Below are 18,352 nucleotides of genomic sequence, written 5' to 3'. Positions count from 1 at the left end.
AATGCACTGCTGTGGAGCTCTCATGATACATGACTAAAACCGACATCCAACCTGTTTTGCATAACAGTTTAACCAACCACCCTATCAGGGCTGAAACATGGTTGGCTACATACCATCACACAACAGTTTAACCAGAGATGCAAGGATGCAAAATCTAGTTGCCCAACCCAGTTATAAAATCAAGTAAAACCAACCAGCTGGAATAATGAAAGGGTCCACTCCCACCTTCGAGCCTTCTGGGAGGACACTCACTAGCCAATCCTCCTGAGTTGGTGTATCTTTCAGACCTCCACGGATTTGGAAAAAAAAAAAGAAAAAAAGAAAAAAAAAAAAAAAGAAAAAAGAAAAAAAGAGATTCAAAGAAACAGTCATATTGAAGGGTTCCCACACCACCCAACAAGTCCAAGCTAACACATCAGATACATCTACTAATGAATGTGTAGACCCATGGGCACTAAGAGTCACAGGACCTAAAGCAGGAGCAGCACTTGGGTCCAAGATGTCCCTGAGCCCCTGAATGATGGGGTATCCCTACAGTCCAAGTCGTAACATGTATGAAATGACCCAATAGCCTGTGATTGTTCTCTGTTATCAGTGGAGCTGTATCCCAACTTCCTGCGTACCCATTTTCATGAGTGTCCAGTTGTTATCCATTTGATGTGCAGCTTGCAAGAAGTAGCGTCCATCTGTCCACATGGCTGCATGCTGCTCAGTTACTATAGCAGTACCTAGGCAGGAAGGCAGAAAGATTCAGTGATTTAGAGGTGGCAGCTACCATGCAGAGACACAGACAGCAGAAGGAGTGCTTGAATTGCACCCCAATTCCCCAAAAGGCAGTTCTGCTCAGTGTTCAAAAGTTAGTCCAGTTTCAGTGGAAATGTTCACCATTTCCCCTACAACCTTCCAAATCCTATCCAGAGACAGTACGCACAAGGATGCAGCTTAATGAATTGTCTCAGATGAACTGCACTTAAGCATATCTTAGCCAGTCAGTGGAACTGGGTAAATGGGGCTTTCCAAACCTTCTGAAGCAGAGACTGTGGTCTCCACTCGGCTGTTGTCACAGTAACATACACTGTACATCCCCAGATTCCATCCCATCTTCTTACAGGGAGGAAGCCTGGGCTCTGGCCATCCACAAGAAACCGCTGTTACTAGGACAGCAGACATGGGTATCACTCCAAGTTGTCAGCTGCACCCCATTCCCAAATGTTACAGCTCTAGCAGAGATAGCTGAACAAGAAATATGAACACAAACTTCTGCTGGTTTCAGTGTCTGTCCCATTCCACTGACTCCAGATGGAGGGATGGGAGGGATGCAAGCAGACAGACAAGGGGCAATGACATCTCAGCAAGGCACTCAAGCTGCCTTGCCCTTGATGAATCAAAAAAAAAAAAAAAAAAAACAAAAAAAAAACAACCACCAACAAAACACACGATTGCACAAACAGAAACTGAATCCAAATCTTTCAAGTCTCTGCACCTTCATCATACTCTCTGTCATCAGAAACTGAAGCCCAGATTAGCAGAGCGGAGTTTCCAAATATGAATACATTGTCTTCTACCAAACTCACCCAACACAAATGCCATTTTAAGCTGCTTCAGCATGAAAGAAACACAAGGTGAGCCCCTGTATGAAACTTCGCTGATTCACTGAGTGCTAGGCTGGGAACACAGACCTTCCTCTCTATTTTGGGCCCTTGTTATGAACAGGCCACACAGAAGGTGTGAAGTTAATACAGGATTCATGTTATCCATTAACAGCAGCCCGCAGCCCTGGATTGATCAGCTTCCACATGAGGTCCCAAAGTGGTTCATAGAAACTGATGAATGAACTCTCCAAACACACAGGTAGCAGTATTTATTAAACAGATCTACAACTGGAGGGAAAAAGACCTCAACAGACAAAAGTGACTTTCCAACAATCACACACTAGAATAAGTTGCAGAGCTTATGGCACAGCTAGGGTAAAAACTAGGTCTTCTGAAACACAGACCTATCCTACAGCCAAGAAAACATCCTGTCTCGGCCAGATAAGCAAACTTTTCTACAGCATTCAGTTTCCAAATGCAGTGTTTCTGGCCCCAGCTCTGTTAAAACAGAAAGGCTAGCTAAAGTCCATCTACTATTGCCCGTTTGGACTGAGTGAATGTAAAAATCTGTTCATACTGGCTGCACATCAAAAGAAATGACCGTAGGTTACAAGCACCACATTAAAGAGTTAACAGGATTTTACTTTACGAGAGGTTCATTCAGGGGTCAAACATTTTCTGAAAACTTGTTATTGCACTGATATTACATAATTCCAGCGGGTAGCCAAGACATAACTCTGCAGATGCTGAAATAGGAAGAAAACAGTCCAAACAAGCTGGATAGGTTTCCTTTTCCATCCTGACTTTATACCATGAATGAGACTATTTCTTTACAGGGGAATTATGTGCATTAGCAAGAACCCAAGTTCTGGAATGGTACCTGCAGAGCCATCAAATCCAGAGATGAACGCCCGTCTGCAGTCACAGGGTGCAATGTACTCACTCTAGAAAACAAGAGAGGCAGAAATTATTTATAGCAGCAGGGGAAAAAAAAAAAAAAAAAAAAAAAAATCAGCTGATGATAAATACTTTGATAAGCTTTTTCTCCTAAAGGACGCCACAGAGAGAACAAAATGAGTTAAAAAATACTGGGCTCTACTCCACTGGAACATTTAATCATCTGTGATTATACTGTACTTATATCCAACTGGGTTGTGTTTTTTTTTTAAAGCTGCAGCACTTTTCTCCCACAAACTCTGTAAACACTGAAGTGCTTCAGAGTTTGCAGATGTTTATTTCACACTCAGCTTCCCCTTTGGGCAACAAACAAATGCTGCCTTTGAAGCTGCAATGTGAAAGGAAGAGAAACCAGAAGCATCCCTTGATCTTGGAGACCGGAGTAATCAGCGCATAAAATCTGTAAAATTCACTATCTTCCCTTCACTGGAACTTATAAGAATCCCTTTAAGATTTTCTTTTCCACAATAATGACACTGAAAGAAAATCAAGGTGGTAAAACTGTAAAAACTTTAACCCTTAGGACCTTTCATAAATTAGATGCTTTTTCCTGGCCTACTCAAAATTCAACTACACCAGAAACCACCAGACCATGGTTTGGTGAGCGAGAGGGAATCAAAGACTAATAGTCCATCCTCATCCCAAACCCATCACAACCTGTGTTGGTGGACACATTCGTTGGCAGAATTACAGAGAAGCCTGAGAATGCACAGATACCCAACAGGAGCTGCCAAAATTAAAAGAACAACTGTACCTTGAAATGGCCCACACACCATTTTTATGGGATCCCATTCTGGCAAATTCAGAGGTCAGAACTGCTGAGTAGGCCTGTTAATTAGGCTCAGCAAGTCAGCTTAATCCAGGCTGACAGCACTGATGTTTGAGCTGCAAAACCCCTGGATTTGTACCTTACAAATGGTTTGAAACCAAAGTCAGTTCCTCTGTCCATAAAGTTTCTCTGCACCCAGCTGCACTGTGGCAAAAGAACATTTTAGGGACTGAGCTAAGAAATCAGACTGATTCTCTGCTGGTTTTAGTTCCTACTGTGATAGATACTGCATTTCTCCGTCTCTGGCCAGGGCTATTTTTAAATCACCTGATTGTCAGAAAATACTCCCTTCAAATCTGTTACTCTTCACTGTTCTAAAGAAGGCAGGGGGTTCAAAGCACAGGGGTGAGAAGTCTCTTCCCTCGTGGGAGATGCCCTAGGCAGCAGCTACCAAGCACTCACCACTAACGTTTTGAAACTGAGCCTTGGGACAGCAAAACCCATGGCTCAAAAGAGGATATGGCTAAGCTTTTGCTCCTGATTGCCAGGGAAGATTCCTGGGATATGCTCCTAAGAAATCCTCTATTTTATCCAACTGCTAATGAAAGTTGGCAGAAACAGGGCAGGTACTGAGACCATGGGTGCCCTCATCTCTGAGCCAGTCCAGATCCCTGTGCCTCTTCCTGTCCAGCCCCACAGAACCCACAGACCTGTGACACATGTTCAGCAGTTGTGAGGAGGAAAGTGGTCAGGATACCCACCTCGGGAAGAGCTGACCGCCCTCTACACACCTCTAGCTGTCTGGGTGGATCCACCTCAGCTCACCACAACACCTCCCATCACCACTAAACCCCTTTAAAATAGCGACAGAGGAACCAGCAGGTAGAGAGGACAGAATCAAGCGTCCATTTCCCCAGCTGCCTGTCTCACAGCAGCAGGACAGAATATGAAGACAGAGCGATGCCAGACCTGAGCAGGATTCCCCATTTCAGTATTTCCTAACAACTACTCAGCCTGTTGACTGCTACGACTGCCTCTCTCCTACAGTTCTCAGCTCAAAGCTGGGACACCATCTCCCAGGGTCTGATTCCGAAAGGGAACGGTGGAAATTTCCCACTGTGGATCATATCACTAAGTACATCCCAAATCAGACCAGTGACTTCTCTTGTCTTTCTTTTGACCAGCACAGCAGAGATTACAAGCTAGTTTGTGCAGGCAAGCAATCTCACATTCATAGGAAGGGTTAACAGTGAGCTAGCCGCACTAACAGCACAGAACAGTAAAATGGATTAAAACAATTTAAAAAAAAAATGAAAGGAAAAAAAGTCTATCAGTTTTAGATGTAGTTTAGCTGACCTAAACTAACAAAGACCTTAACTGTGTGTGAAATACCTCATGTTGTCCCATTCACAGACAAATGCAGGGAATGCTGTAAGAGTTTACAATGAGGCAGACAGGCTTTAAAAAGAAGTATGAGGGATCTGGAGGGGAAGATGGTTCATTCATCTGTCAGCCTGAATTCTTGCACACCCACCTGTTCTGTTCCATGCAGCAACCCCCACCGCACAAAGATGAGCCCGTGTTTTGCACAAGCTAAAATTACAAGGGGAACACCTGCGTACGCCACACAAAGTACAGGCTGCAGCACAGTCAGAACAAGGTATTTCCCTGGGGCTTCTCTTGCAGTTCTGATGGCCTTCAACCTGGCCCTCGCCAGGCCTTTCACGTCTGCTTTCCACCACACCTGTCAGTCCTTGACATGCAAACAATACTAGGGGCTGCATCATAGAAACCCTCACCTAAGCCAGTAAGAACTCAAAAAAATCAGTGGTGCTTATCACCAGAGTCTGCACGGTTGGGCCATTAAGACGTTAAGGCTTATTCTATCCTAATGTCAACCAAGATCAGGAATAAGGAGTGCAGCTTGCCGCCCTTAGAGCTATGACACTGATGCCATTAAAGAACAAACACTGCTGTGTACTTGGAGGGAGGTTAGTATTCACTGCCAAAAACCTAACTATACTGGTAAGATCTGGAACAGGTCAGTGCAACCTGTGCACAAGCCGTCTCTTGCTTTATAACTCTGCTGATTCCTCAGCTCAGAACAAGTGTGTGTCAGAGGAGCCAGCCCTGAGCAGAAGACAGCATCTCTGCCAACCCAAACAGGGGGCCCTGAGCTGGGCAGGTGTTTCCTTGATGTGGAAGACCAGCCAGATATGACCAAATTTGTTTTCACTGAGTCAAGGCCTGGGGTAGAAGCCAGACCCAGTTAAGCTGTGACTGGCTCCAAACCCAAGCTTTAATCCAAACATCATTCCCTCCCATTAAGAAGAAAGCTCCACCAACCTCTGAAAATTCCCATATGGAATTCCCAGATTCAATGTAAACTGGGTGACTCAACATAAAATGGATCCTGCATTTATCACTGCAACAACCCAAAAGCTCAGACAGGCATTTTTAACCACACCACAGAGGACTTAGGTGCCTCATTCCCAAAATTCTCACCCAGGTTCCCAAGGAAATAGTCTGTTTCTTCTGACTTCTTATCACCAGCATCATAAGTTTCAAAAATCAAAGCAGCCAACATTCAGGGCTCGCTGCAAGAGCCACAAATCCAAGGTATTAGCAGCCTTGGTTAAGCCAGAGTCAGAGCCAGCTGTGTTTGAGAAGCTCTGCAAGTCTTTCAGCTCCTTACACAACTAAGCACGGAAAGCAAAGGATACAACTGGTGGCAAGCCTCCTGGCAGTATTATAACCTAAGCCTTCTAGCCTTGGCAGGAAAACCAGTATTAGAAGCATCACAGAGCTCAGAGCTCAAACATTCCCAATGTTACTAAGAGAAATTAAGTCAGCAAGTTGCAGCATCGGGGTGTATCAGCATCAGTCCAATACAGAGGTTCTTCTGCAACCTAGAAGGGAATAAAGTTACTCCCAATCTCAACCCTGTGTCAACACTACAAGAGGGAAAGCCCTCTTTGTTGACAAGTTCTCCGATATGGATCCCCAGACAGCCTCAGGAACAGCTGAGAGCTAAGGACAGCAATAAGTAGCTTGGGCTGTGGGGAGGAAATAGCTCAAGCCACCAAAAGCTTGGGTATCATTAAACTGCAGTCTTCTGAGTCATGGAGGGAGCTGCCTAAGAGCAAAACCTGACTGCAGGGCTGTCAAGTTCTTATTTGCGTACAGGAAACAAACCCTTGCTTAGAACGTGGGGAAGCTGCAAATCGCAGCTCATCACAATTTACCTGGCATCAGTAAGCCTGTTCTGGGATCAACAGGTTTCTGCCAATGCTTAAAATTGCACCAATTCCCAAACCCCACAGACAAAACCCTCCACTAGCTAGTCAGGAGGCGCCAGAATCAGCAGCTTTTAGTAATCATTTCCATTCAGATAGATTTGCTCTGCAGAGAAACCTGACCAACTTGCCCAGCAGGAAATAGCAACATGGGGTTCTCTGCTTAACTGCACTCTGTCAAGGAAAAGAAAGCAATAGAAAAATCCAGAAGTCCTGAGGGTCACATTCTTCAACTCACATGACAGCATTTAATGTCTAGTGAAATGAAACCAGAGTTATATATGGACAGAGGCAGCTTGAGGCAGGAATGCAGCAGACAATAGCAGCTGCAGAAAACGCCTTCCCTCTACCTGCCTAAGTTTGGATCTCCCTAAGAGGAAACATGATGCTGCACATACAGTCCCAGGATACAGGCAAGTCTGGACCCAGCTCACCCCAGTGCCAAATCAAGGGCAAAGGTTCCGATTCAGTTGCATTTTGCTCTCACGCACCCTGGGGTAAAAGGCAGCTTTGGGTGTAAGCCAGAAAAGCCTCAGGTCTTTTGTTTCCTGAAAATGGCTGAGGAGGGGAAAACCCTTGGCAGTTCTTGGGTCTCCTAGCAGAGTGAACAGAAGAGTGAAACTAGCATATAAGCAGGCAGGGGAGGTAAAAGGCAGTTCAGTGATTTAAAATTAATGTCACGGACTACAAAAATCCTAATGGTGGAAGGAGCACACAACACAGTTACTGCCATGGGTTACCACCCTGGGCTCAGACTCCTCTCCTGTCTTTAGTGCACAGCACAAGCTGATGCAGAACAGCATTGAAAGGGAAGTGTCGTTGTGGCCTGTTCCCTCTCTGCCTCTCCAAAGGCCCCTCTGAGTGGGATCTCAAGGGCTTTACCATAAGGCAGCAAATTCAAGAGAGAACTGGATCTAGCAAAGGGAAAGCTCTGCAACTAATCCTTCACCACCTCACATAAGAGTATGTGTTAATCGGGAGGTGCTAATGGGGAAACCAAAGCCCACATAATGCCTTTTCCTCCCCCAGTAAATCCATTTTTCCCAACAGCCAGGATGGGAACAGCAAGTGCTCTGGCAAGTTCCTTTTTTTTCAGCGTGAGCTCTCTGGAGTCAATCTGATGAGAAGCTGCTGGTAGAACATCCATGCTGATTTGTTACAAGAACAGAAAAACCTCAGCCTCCTGAATAGACTCCAGAAACTTTTTCCAACAGCATGTTTCTCAGGATACCCAGGCTTTTATGCTAGAAATATTAAAGCAAGTGAACAAAGGGTGATTTTAGTTATCCCTAGCTTTTATATATTTTTTTATGAAAGGAAAGTGCAATCATTCCCGTAATCCATCCATCCATACCTGGTGGGCATCTCCAGAGGGCACTACATAGGCTTGGACAGGCTCCTGGACATACTTGGGACTCTTCATCACCTGCCGCAGTTGCTTCAGCAGCTCTGTTGTAATTTTTGGACTCATCTTCCTACCTGCAACTAAAACAAAGCACAAAACATCAGAGCTTCTCCAGCTGTCCTGAGCCACTCACATGCACAGGCTGGAAGACTTCACCACCGGAAACTCCCCTTGAGGGTAACTGTGCCAGCATCATCCCTCCCAGAATTTCTACTGTCTTATCACTTCACTCACATTCCTTGAGAATGAAGGATCAGGTTGAGGCCAGAGAGTCAAAGCTGGTCTATCCTGTAAAGGACCTTTCCCACCTGGCGAAGGGCTGTCATGCCCAATGGTGACCCACACATTGTGTGGTGAACACACCTGACAACCCTTCTTGCACGTGGGCAGCACCAGGAACCAGAGCACCCCAGACATACCCTGTGACAGCCAGGAAAGGTCTTGGCATGTGATCTTGACAGTTCCAAGTACCCTCATACCAGAAGTTGTCTGACTCATCATGTGCACAGAGAGAAAATTTCACTCTGTGGGCAGAAATACTGTGGCTAATATGTCACAGTGGCACAGGCTGCTGGGAGAGCAAGCCATGCACATCAGGAACTCAGAAGTGGACCAATTAAGAATGTGATTTTTAGAAGTTTAACTGGAGCCCAGGGTTTCATAGTGGATCAGTGACCACTTTTTTATCTGCGATTAACTCAGATAAAATAAATCTGCTCCCAAGTACAGGAGCACAGGGATATGTTCACTGGCCATATTCACCTCTGAGCTGCATGTTAGTTCACCTAGCAAGAACACAATCAAAACAGGAAGAACACCCGTTGAACTCTCACAAGTGACTGCCACGGAACAACAAGGGAGGCTTAAGCGAGCCTTCTCTGAAGACCTTTGGCATATGCTCTGCAGATCTCAGCTGGTGTCAGGCAGGCAGGGGTGGGGCACAGACTGGATGGAAGATAGCAGAGCAGAGGGGAAAAGAAGGGCACTGGTCAGTCACCCTCCCTTGCTGTGGTTTTGCACTGGATGTGTCTTTGGCATTGCAGTGAACACCAGCCTTTCAGTCTGCCACCCAGAAAGCATCAAAAGCTGGGCCTGCTGCAAGCACTGCGCATAGTCATGCATCAGGCCGTGCTGCTGTGCTGGCGCCAGTGAAGGCTGCAGTGGAAGGTACCAGCTGGCAGCAGAGGATATTCATGCTGTGGGGGAGGCCTGGCCTGAAAGCCTATGAAAATCAAGTAACCTGAATCTCTTCAGAGGTTCTCTCCACCTCTTCTTCACTCACATCTACAAAAGGGTGCCCAAAGTGGGATAATCCCCTTCCGTTCGCATTTTGAAGAACATTCTGGGATCTTACAACCTTAATGCTGCCACTTTTCAGGACAAGGTGCATAGGCTCTGTGCTGCTTGAATGCCATGCTATGCAGTATTTTATTCTGACCATCTCATTTCACAGTTCATTTCACAGCCATGTCCACAAACAAATCACAAATAGGAGACGCGAATAGCATGCAAGTCTCAAACATTTTTTGCTTATCCAAGCACTTATTCTATATACACCTCCCTAACTACCAGGAGCCCCCAGTGACATTACAGTGTTATGTCAAAACACAGAAAGGCACAGTCCCTGCCCTGTGATGTTTGCCATCTAAATAGGAAGGCAGAAAAGCTGTTTCCATTTCACAAGCCATTGAAAGACGATTTGACCAAGGTCACACAGCACCACTGTAACCAAGTCAGAAACTGAACCAAGATCTGATGCATTCAGGTGTAAAAGTCTCAACCCAAGACCACCATTCACACATCTCATCACAGGATGTTGAAAGCACACCAGACTTTTGTGTGACTGACTGTCTGCTCTGTATACAATGTTTTAAAACCCTGACCACAAGAAGCAAATCAAGCTCAAAAGGCACCATACAGTAAATCCTCAAATTGGTATCTTGATGCCAGTGCCTTCACTGGGATTAGATTACACCTCAGATTTATTTCCAGGACAAATTTCATAGTCTTATACAGTGTTTGCAGGCTACACTGAACTTTATTATACTGTGATTGTTTCTGTCTGTCCTCTGTAACGAGCTGCTGTAACATTCTATAACATTGCTGCTGATTTATGTTTAGACAAAGGAAAAACACAAAGGAGAGAGTAACAACATAGTGACTAGGCAGCAGAAAAGAATCTCTTTCTACAAACTCATAAGGACACAGCTTCCTTCCTTGACCTGTGCTTTGTTCCCAGGAGCCTGAAAGTCTCATTTAAATAGGCAAGGAATGACAAGGCTTTGCCTTTTAATAAAGCTCCTTGCTGACAAGCCACGGCTTACTTAGCAAGCAAGAGATTCTTTCAAGGACAAAAAAAAAAATAATTTAAAAGGTACTCTTACAGTTGAAAGATCTGCTTTTAGTACTTAAAAACACAACTAAGCTAGATTAGCAACAAAACCCATATTAAGGAGGACATATATTTTAGATAACCCCTACAGTATCAGAAATCACTTTAAAAAAATTCCCCACAAACTTTCCAATAGAATTGTCTTCAATTTCCGGAGAAAGAAAAGCTATTTTCTCCCAGATCTTTAGTAGTCATTTACCCTGGTCCCCCTATAATTTTTAACAGGTGACATTTCCTTTCTTGGCCATAATTATAAGCCTCTACAAACTTAAAACAGCTTCTCTATCATTATTTAATCACTCCAGTGATTAAAACCAAACACAGCTGAAATGAAGGTAGTGGATTTAGCAGTGCAAGAAACAGTCCCATTCCCTGCCCTAACTTTTTAAAAGATATCAGACTGCCATGTTACCTGCCTCTGTAGTTCCCCACGTCTGGATGCCTCTTGCCTCTGCTCACACAAAATACCATTCAGCTCTTGGCTTGGCCTTCATAAGCTCCACGGTGCCTGAGAAAGCAAAGGGCAAACTGAAACAGCTAGCAAACTTTGCCCCCCATAAAACAGTCTCAGCCCCCAGAAAAGAGCTGAAAATGCATTAGCATTATGTTCCACTGGCAAGATTAGAGGTGCACAGAGGGTGAACCATAGGGGAGCAGGGCATATCGAGGGCCAGGCATTTGCTTGTCAAGACTTACGATTAAATCTTGCAAGCGTGTGCTGGTTTATGCCAATTTGTTTGTGCAATCATTCTGTCAGAGGCCAATCCCCATTTCACAGATGGGGAAACTAAGGGCAGAGCAGAAGTAACATGCACAGTATCACTGCAGCTTGATGGCAGTCAGAGTTGGATCTCAAAATCTGTCACTGTCTAGACATACGTTATCTACACCTCACTCCACAGGAGTCAGCCCTCCAAGAGCCCAGGCCAGATCCTGCCTGGACAGCATCTCCATCAGACACACAGGGCAAAGAGCAACCACGAAAATGCTGCTGGAGGAACCAGGCACCTCCCCCGGCCTCCCACATGCAGACAGAGCGATGGGCTGCTGCAACCCCAGGCGCCAGCGATGGCGAGGGCTGGGGACACCAGGCCGGCGGTGTCAGTGTGCGTCAGTGCCACGGCGGGGAAGAGAGGCCAGGAGGTCAGGCTGCATCTGGGCCTGCTGCTGCGTTAGACCACCCTGCCTGGTTATGTCCTGTTCGCTTCACATACACTTGTCCTTCCGATAATTTCTCCTTCGCTTTCTCTTTTACATATATACTCGTTCAAAATAAGAAACGTGAGCTCGCATTGTCAAGAACCACCGACACCACCTCAAGAACAGGCCTCTCCGGCCGGGGCTGGCCGCAGGCAGGGCAGCCCGAGCGCTCACAGCCACGCGCTGAGGCACCAACCCCGCCACTTGTACCCCAAATTCACCGAAACCCCCAGCCTTGAGCCAAAAACCACCCACTCCCCAGCCCTACGCAAGGCTGACAGGGCCACTCGGGGCCTGGACACCCCGACCGGGCCTGGATGCGCGGGCAGGGCCCGGCGGGCCGGGCTGGCGGCGGGGGCGGGGCCGGGCCGGGCCCGGTTCTCCCCCCCCCCCCCGTCTCACGCCCGTGGAACGTTCACGCCGCTAACCCCGCTGCGCCCACCCGGGCCTGCCCCCGCCCCCGCCCCCGCCGCGCCTCACCTGCCGCCGTCCCGCCCGCCGCCCGCCGCCGCCGCGACGTCAGCGCCCACGTGGGCCGCCGCGGACTACCCGCCGCTGACGTCGCGGTAGACGTCACGAGGTGGGGAGGGGGCTGCTCCCGCCGGGCCGGGAGCAGGGCGGGCAGCCGGTGCGGAACGCGGGGCTGGCGTCACAGTCGGCGGGAAGCGACGGGGGTCGGAGAAAACCGGAGCGCTCGCCCCTAACCGCGCTCTGCGCTCGCCTCTTCCAGCTGCTTCGCGCTTAAACTTCCCGAACCCCCCGTCCCGGGTCGGGGTGGGGGGACGTGGGGCCGGCCGCGCGCTCCCCCTCCTCTCCCCGCGCGGCGTGGCCGGGCAGGGCCGGAGGCGCTGGGGGTCACACCCGCGCCCCCCCGCGCCGAGCTGACGGGCTTTGGGGACCCCGCAGCATGCGCTCTGATGCTGAACGCTGCTCCGGGAAAATGCCGGCATCCCCCTGCTCTGCCTAAAGCCTCCGCAGAAAGATAAACCACTGTCAGGTGTCCGCCTGGAAGGGAGGAGGGGTCATATTCGTAACAGGGCGCAGTTGTAAAATCTGGCCATTTGCCTTGTGTGCTCCCTAACGAAAATACCTCCCACCGCTCTCCTCTGCCTCTGGCAGTTTTTCACAGGTGGGCTATAAGTTAACTCCACTGACAAAAACAGCAGGCTGTTGCAGAAATGGAGAAATTAGAAGATCACCATCAAGAAAGGCTACAACAAAGGCCAAAGAATTGCTTTGTAACTGCATCCAGGCTGGGGGGGGTTTGCTTGCAGCAGTCGGTACCCTGGGGACCCTCCGGCCCCCATGCCGTGACAGTGCTGCAGCCACCCGTCGTCCACAGAGTTCATCACCGTGACTCTGCAGAGGGTGAAGAGAGGAGGAAAATGTGCTCAGTGGGACCCATCTTAGTTCAGGGCCTCCCGCACATCCTGGGGATTCAGTAGGAGAGGCGATGCTTGGCTGGCTGCGTGGTGCTCAGCACCGGGCTCTTAAAAGTGCTGTGTGCAGCACCTGGCACCCCACTGCTAAGGGAGAACTGTGTGGGTACGTGCCCAGCTCATGAAACCAGTCCCTGGGCCTCAGTCTGTATGCATTTTTCCAAAAGAGAAAAAGTGCAGCCAGCAGCTACTCAGCCCTTCCTCTCCCTCAGTTCGCACCAATGCTGTAGCCCACAGACCTTTACCCACAAACTGCCAAACATTTGCTGCTGTTTCTAGCAAGCCAACACAAGCCAGGCTTTTACTAAACCACCTGGGTCTCCCTGACTATTCATGTATTTCCAGGGGAAGCACAAAGCAAAAATAGGATGAGAGAAATGCAGAATGATTCGGGGGGGAAGAGGCTTTTGGAGGTCTCTAGTCCAACTCCCTGCTAAAAGCAATAAAAGCAAGGCCCCTTTCAAAGCTCGAGCAGGTTGCCTAGGGACTGTCCTGCTGAGTTTTGAGTATCTCCAAGAAAGAAGCACAGCCTCCCTGGGCAGCCCAGGCTAGTGCTGACCACTCTGGAGTGAAAAAGTTTATTCCTGATACGCAAGCAGAATTTCCTCATTGAAGCTTGCCCCTTGCCCTTTCGCTGTGCACATCTGGAAAAGGTCTGGCTCCCTCTTCCTTCTGACCTATCTCCAGGCTGAGCAATCCCAGCTGCCCTGCAGTCCCAAATCCTGCAGCCAGCCCCGGCCAGCAACTGCTGCCCTCTGCGGCTCTCTCCGCGTTGCAGAGCTCTATCTCACAGATCTCTGGAGTAAAATCTAGGGCATAACACAGTGCAGCAAAACTTGTAATCGGACTGAGGAGAGTAAAAGGCCTGTCCTGACACCAGCATCCCAGCTTTGGGAAGGTCACTGGATATGGCTGGGGCTGCAGGCTGTCCCTGAAGAGGGACGGGAGAGAGGGGAGGGAGAAGCTTGTGACCATGACTGTTATAGCAGGAAGAATTTTCTTTCCTCCTTAATCTCCTTGGGTGAAGCTAACTGCTGTCTGCTGATTATTCTCACCCCATCTTCCAGTCTTGGCCTCAAGGGACTTACACAATCCCAGCAGTCTGGGCCGGAAAGTCCTATTTAGATCATCACATCATCGTCCCCCTCAGGGTAAACTCCAGCCATATTTTGCATTTGTGTTACAGACCATGTTATGCTCACCCTGCAGAATATTTGCTGAGAAGAATAATTTCTTGGAAACCAGCCAGAATCCAGCGATGCTCATACTAACACACATTTCAGGACATTTTAAAAGCACTGCAACATTGGCACGATGATCACGGAGATCATTTGCTGATGGCGAACTCTGCAGCTGAATCCAATCAGGGTTGTGAAATGGTCCTTTCAGCCTCCTCTGACTCACAATAATAATTCAGGGTTAGATTTTGCATTTGGCTGTGGCTCTTAATAGAGGGTTGTGGAGAACTGCACCTGCTGGAGCTCTGTGTGGGCCCAGGGAAGGGGGACGGATCAGTCCGAAACATTCCAAATGTTTGTCACGTGCCTTTCCAGCTCACCAAGTAGTGCTGCAGCACAGGGATGCCTTTTCCTCCCCTGTGCTTCCCAGCTCATGTATGTCGTACCCAAGGGAACAAAAGACTCTGACCCCACCTTGGCATGATCCACATGCTCCACGCTCGCCTCCCTGGGGCAGAGCTAAGGGTGTCTGGCCTCTTCCCTTCTTGTTCTGCAGAGCTTTCAGTTTGGCTGAATTTAGGACAGTGGCTAAACGCAAGGTAATCTTAATGCCTGTGCCAGTGAAATTGTTTGTATGATTATTTTTTGCCAGTGAATCATTAGTAATTCAGTTGGGATAGTTAACGGACCATGGGAGCTGTTGCAATCAAATACAGGGAGGAAAGAAAATATACCTCCTGTGTGGGAGTGTGACTTGGGGAGTGTCCACAGCATGAAATAGCCAGGCTGCTCACAGAGCCCAGTGTACAAAGAGAGTGACAGGGCAGATGAAAGCTCAGCATCTCCATTGAACTGGAGATGCTGTCCTGCCTGTCTGCAGCCAGCCCGAGGAGAACAGCTATAGCGTGAGAGCGGATCTGTCCTGCCTTCTCTAGCTACCTTACAGCCCCAGAGTGAGAGGGGAGCAAACCAGGAGGATTGAATTTGATTAACTTTCTCTACTTTGATCCCAGCTCAGGGCAGAAATAACAAGCACCACTGTGGACATACTATCAGTGTGATATTGATGTCTCTTTGTAATTTAAAATTAAATAAATTAAGCCACCACTGAAAACACTTTACTGCGTTGTTTGGTGACCAAAATATGTCCCCATTCTGTCTTCCTGATCAAGAACTTGATTGAATAAAGGTTAAAAAAAAAGTCTGCATTCCCATCTCCTAAAAATGTGCTAATGGAAGCAGAAAACAGAAGGGAAAATATTGATGTCTGCAAGTTGCTATTGAGCGCCTGGCGCCTGGTATTGCAGAGACGTGTTGTGAAGGCTTCTGTACCCAGAGGTGACTTCTAACTGCTTCTGACTCATTGAGCACTAAAATTTAGACTAATTTCCTTTCCTTCCTGGTAGAATTAATAACTACAAAGTGATGGGTATTCTGCACAGAAACCTCAGTCTGGAAGAGGAATGGTCTTGTAAGAAAAGATGTATTCAGGCCAGAAAGCATTTTGCAGACATCTCCTGATTATGCTCATGACAAGTCCTCTGCAGTAAACAGGCACTTTACAGGTGGAGGCATGACTGTGCCATGTGGGCTGGTGTCCTGCCTGTCTGCAGAGACCTAGGTCGAAACACCATGAGCATCCCAGTACCACCAGTGGCCTGACCCAGCAGGACCAGTGTTAAGCCCATAAATGAGCCCAGGGTGGGTCGGGGGTGCATGTGGTACCGGTGCTGAGATATGGCCCACGTGGAGGCTGGTGGACGCCCAGGCTGAGCAAGCCAGTGGATTGATGTTAAGGGCTTTGCCCGGATGAGCACAGGAGGCAGCACTATTTATTTCGTTTGAATAATACATGACTAATAATTTAAATAAGAGAAAGCAGAATGAGCTTTCCGGTTAAGCCAAAATGTTTGATGCTTGTTTTCTGGGCATTCTGGGTCTCTGGGAAGCTTTGAAGTGGCCCTAATGAACTTGCCAAAGTAGATAATGTAAAATACTTCAATAATTAATCTAACAGGCAGTGCTGTCTATGATATATAATCTGAAATGTTTAAAGAGATGAAACTGTCCTGTCTAAGCAGCTGTTTGATCTCGACTAAAATGGTGCAAATTCTGTTGCAAAGGTGTTTCATGAAAGCACTTCAATCTACCTTGCTTTTAATTAAATTGTTCTAATTGGGCTATCTTTTATGTTCTTACAACTCTGTATTTGTATCAGTTTACAAAAGAGGGATGAGGGAGAAAGACCTGACAAGTAGCAACCAAAATTGCCTGAGATCAACCTCCCTAAGTGACAGAGCTATTAACTCTGTTGTAATCTTGATCTGTATCAAGTGATCAAGGCCAGGAAATAAACCATAAAAGAACTCCCTTTATCTTATCAACCCTCCTGTACACATGATAGCTTTATTATGGTTGTAACTTTCATTTCATTCACGTACTCCTGTTGGGCATCTGTGAAATTTAGACTCCTGTTTTGCAATCTAATCTCCCAGGATGACCCCTGCCCACCTCAAGAAAGCCCACAGACTTTTCATGGTGGGATCTGTTTGGCATGTTGGTGAGACCGTGGTGTTGGAGGCCGACCCAGTGACCAGTCTGCAACTGGGACACATCTCTTTCTCCCTGAAAGCACTGGCTATGGTGCAGGATGCTGTGGGAGACAGTGATAGGAAACAGCGATTTGTAGCAGGGGACTGAGCATCTGCACAGCTCTCACCAAGGACAGAGGATGCTACAGCTCAGCTCATGCTGAGCCTGGCTTTTGGACCGCGGTGTCCTGCCAGTGGCTTGGGACATCTCCTGGAGACCAGACAGGTGAAAGGATGCTCTCAGCCTCGCTTTCCCACCGCAGGGGCTGGGGCCATCAGCACCACTGGGATCTCCCATTGCCACATTGCCATGGTCCCACAGTGCCGCAGCCTCAGCACCATTTCCAAGCCAGCAAACATCTTAGGAGACCCACAGTGGGTTGGAGGTGGGGAGGGAGATCACTTTCCCTCCCACCAACATGGGGCCAAAACACACTTTTATGAGGTTGCACAGATGGCCTCCCATTCGCGTGACAGCGCTGGGATTGCTGGAACAACGACCGACCCACTTGTATTTGTGTTTCGCAGGGGCTGTCCTGCAAACCTGCAAGTTGTTTTACTCACAAAAGCACCACAGTGAATTTGGTCGCATTCATGCCTCTGCACTGGCTTGGCAATGTCACATCCTCCCAGGCCGGGGCACACCTGTGTCCATGTGGGAGTGAGCAAGTACATTAAGTCCGTTTTTCCTCCTATTGCCACCCTAGAAAATTACCTAACAGCAATTAAAGCCAGTGTTTTGGAGTATCAAACAGCAGTGCTGTAACGTGCCAAGGCAAGGAAGGGCCTGAGAACGGTTCAGCAGAAAATTGCTTGTATTTTAAGCTCTCAGCTCTGAGTTAAATGAAGGTTTCAAACATGTGGCACGAGTCCTTTTGGATCACATTTAAAATAAATTTTGTATGTTTGGAAACAGTGAAACTAGAAACTGCAACAACAAATGGTGTGTTTGGGGAAAAAGATAGCAGGGAGAGAAGAAACAAGCCTATCTAGAGATCTTATCTTAGTTTTTCTTGGGAGGACAATATATCCAGCCAGCACTGGAAGTTGATCATGGTTGGGTGGTTCCCAGCAGCTGCATTTGGAAAGGAAAGGGAGGCAGCAGCAGGCCAGGTAGATATCCGAGCACTTCCACGTCTGCTCTTTTCAGTTAAATACCAGATGTTAGGGCTTCACTTGCAAACCTTTAACAACAAGCATGAAAATGAAATGTTTGCTGAGTTCTCTGCCTGGCTCTGTTTCAAAACCAAACAGTGCACACATATCCCTGATCACCTGTGCTCGCCTTTGCAAGTGAAATGTGAGCCTTGTGGCCATTTCCAGGACTTCATAGGTTTTCCTTGTCTGTTTTAGCGGGGCAAAAGGTGGGAAAAGCTGGATCTAATGCATGCAAAAGAGACGACGGTTGTCACTGGTGCCCTGTTAAGTGCTCTGGGAGATCATTTGTTCAGCTTGCATAAAATCATATATATTGCACAACAGAGACTTTTTTTTCTGTTCATATGATACCATTCTTCCTCGAAGTCCTCACTA

At 47.6% G+C, this 18,352-nt stretch overlaps 1 protein-coding gene across 3 annotated transcripts in view; it reads right to left on the bottom strand.

The window, feature by feature from the left end:
* Positions 1-12,160, bottom strand: part of XPNPEP1 (X-prolyl aminopeptidase 1) — a 32,053-nt gene extending 19,893 nt beyond the window's left edge. Inside the window, exons 1-6 of one of the 3 annotated variants that reach the window (XM_042797879.1) lie at positions 12,092-12,160; positions 10,824-10,919; positions 7,969-8,099; positions 2,473-2,536; positions 624-728; positions 195-287 (exon numbers count right to left, since the gene is read on the bottom strand). In XM_042797879.1, coding sequence (XP_042653813.1) covers positions 195-287; positions 624-728; positions 2,473-2,536; positions 7,969-8,085 — 379 coding nt within the window. In that variant the 5' untranslated portion in view covers positions 8,086-8,099; positions 10,824-10,919; positions 12,092-12,160. Of the gene's footprint in view, positions 1-194; positions 288-623; positions 729-2,472; positions 2,537-7,968; positions 8,100-10,823; positions 11,054-12,091 lie in introns of those variants that run through there. The other 2 variants (XM_042798384.1, XM_009964943.3) reach the window with 2 other exon arrangements.
* Positions 12,161-18,352: the final 6,192 nt, after the last annotated feature.

Source organism: Tyto alba, unplaced genomic scaffold, assembly GCF_018691265.1.
Source record: "Tyto alba isolate M040663 unplaced genomic scaffold, T.alba_DEE_v4.0 Super-Scaffold_1, whole genome shotgun sequence".
NCBI lineage: Eukaryota > Metazoa > Chordata > Aves > Strigiformes > Tytonidae > Tyto > Tyto alba.
This window is presented reverse-complemented; position numbering and strand designations above follow the sequence as displayed.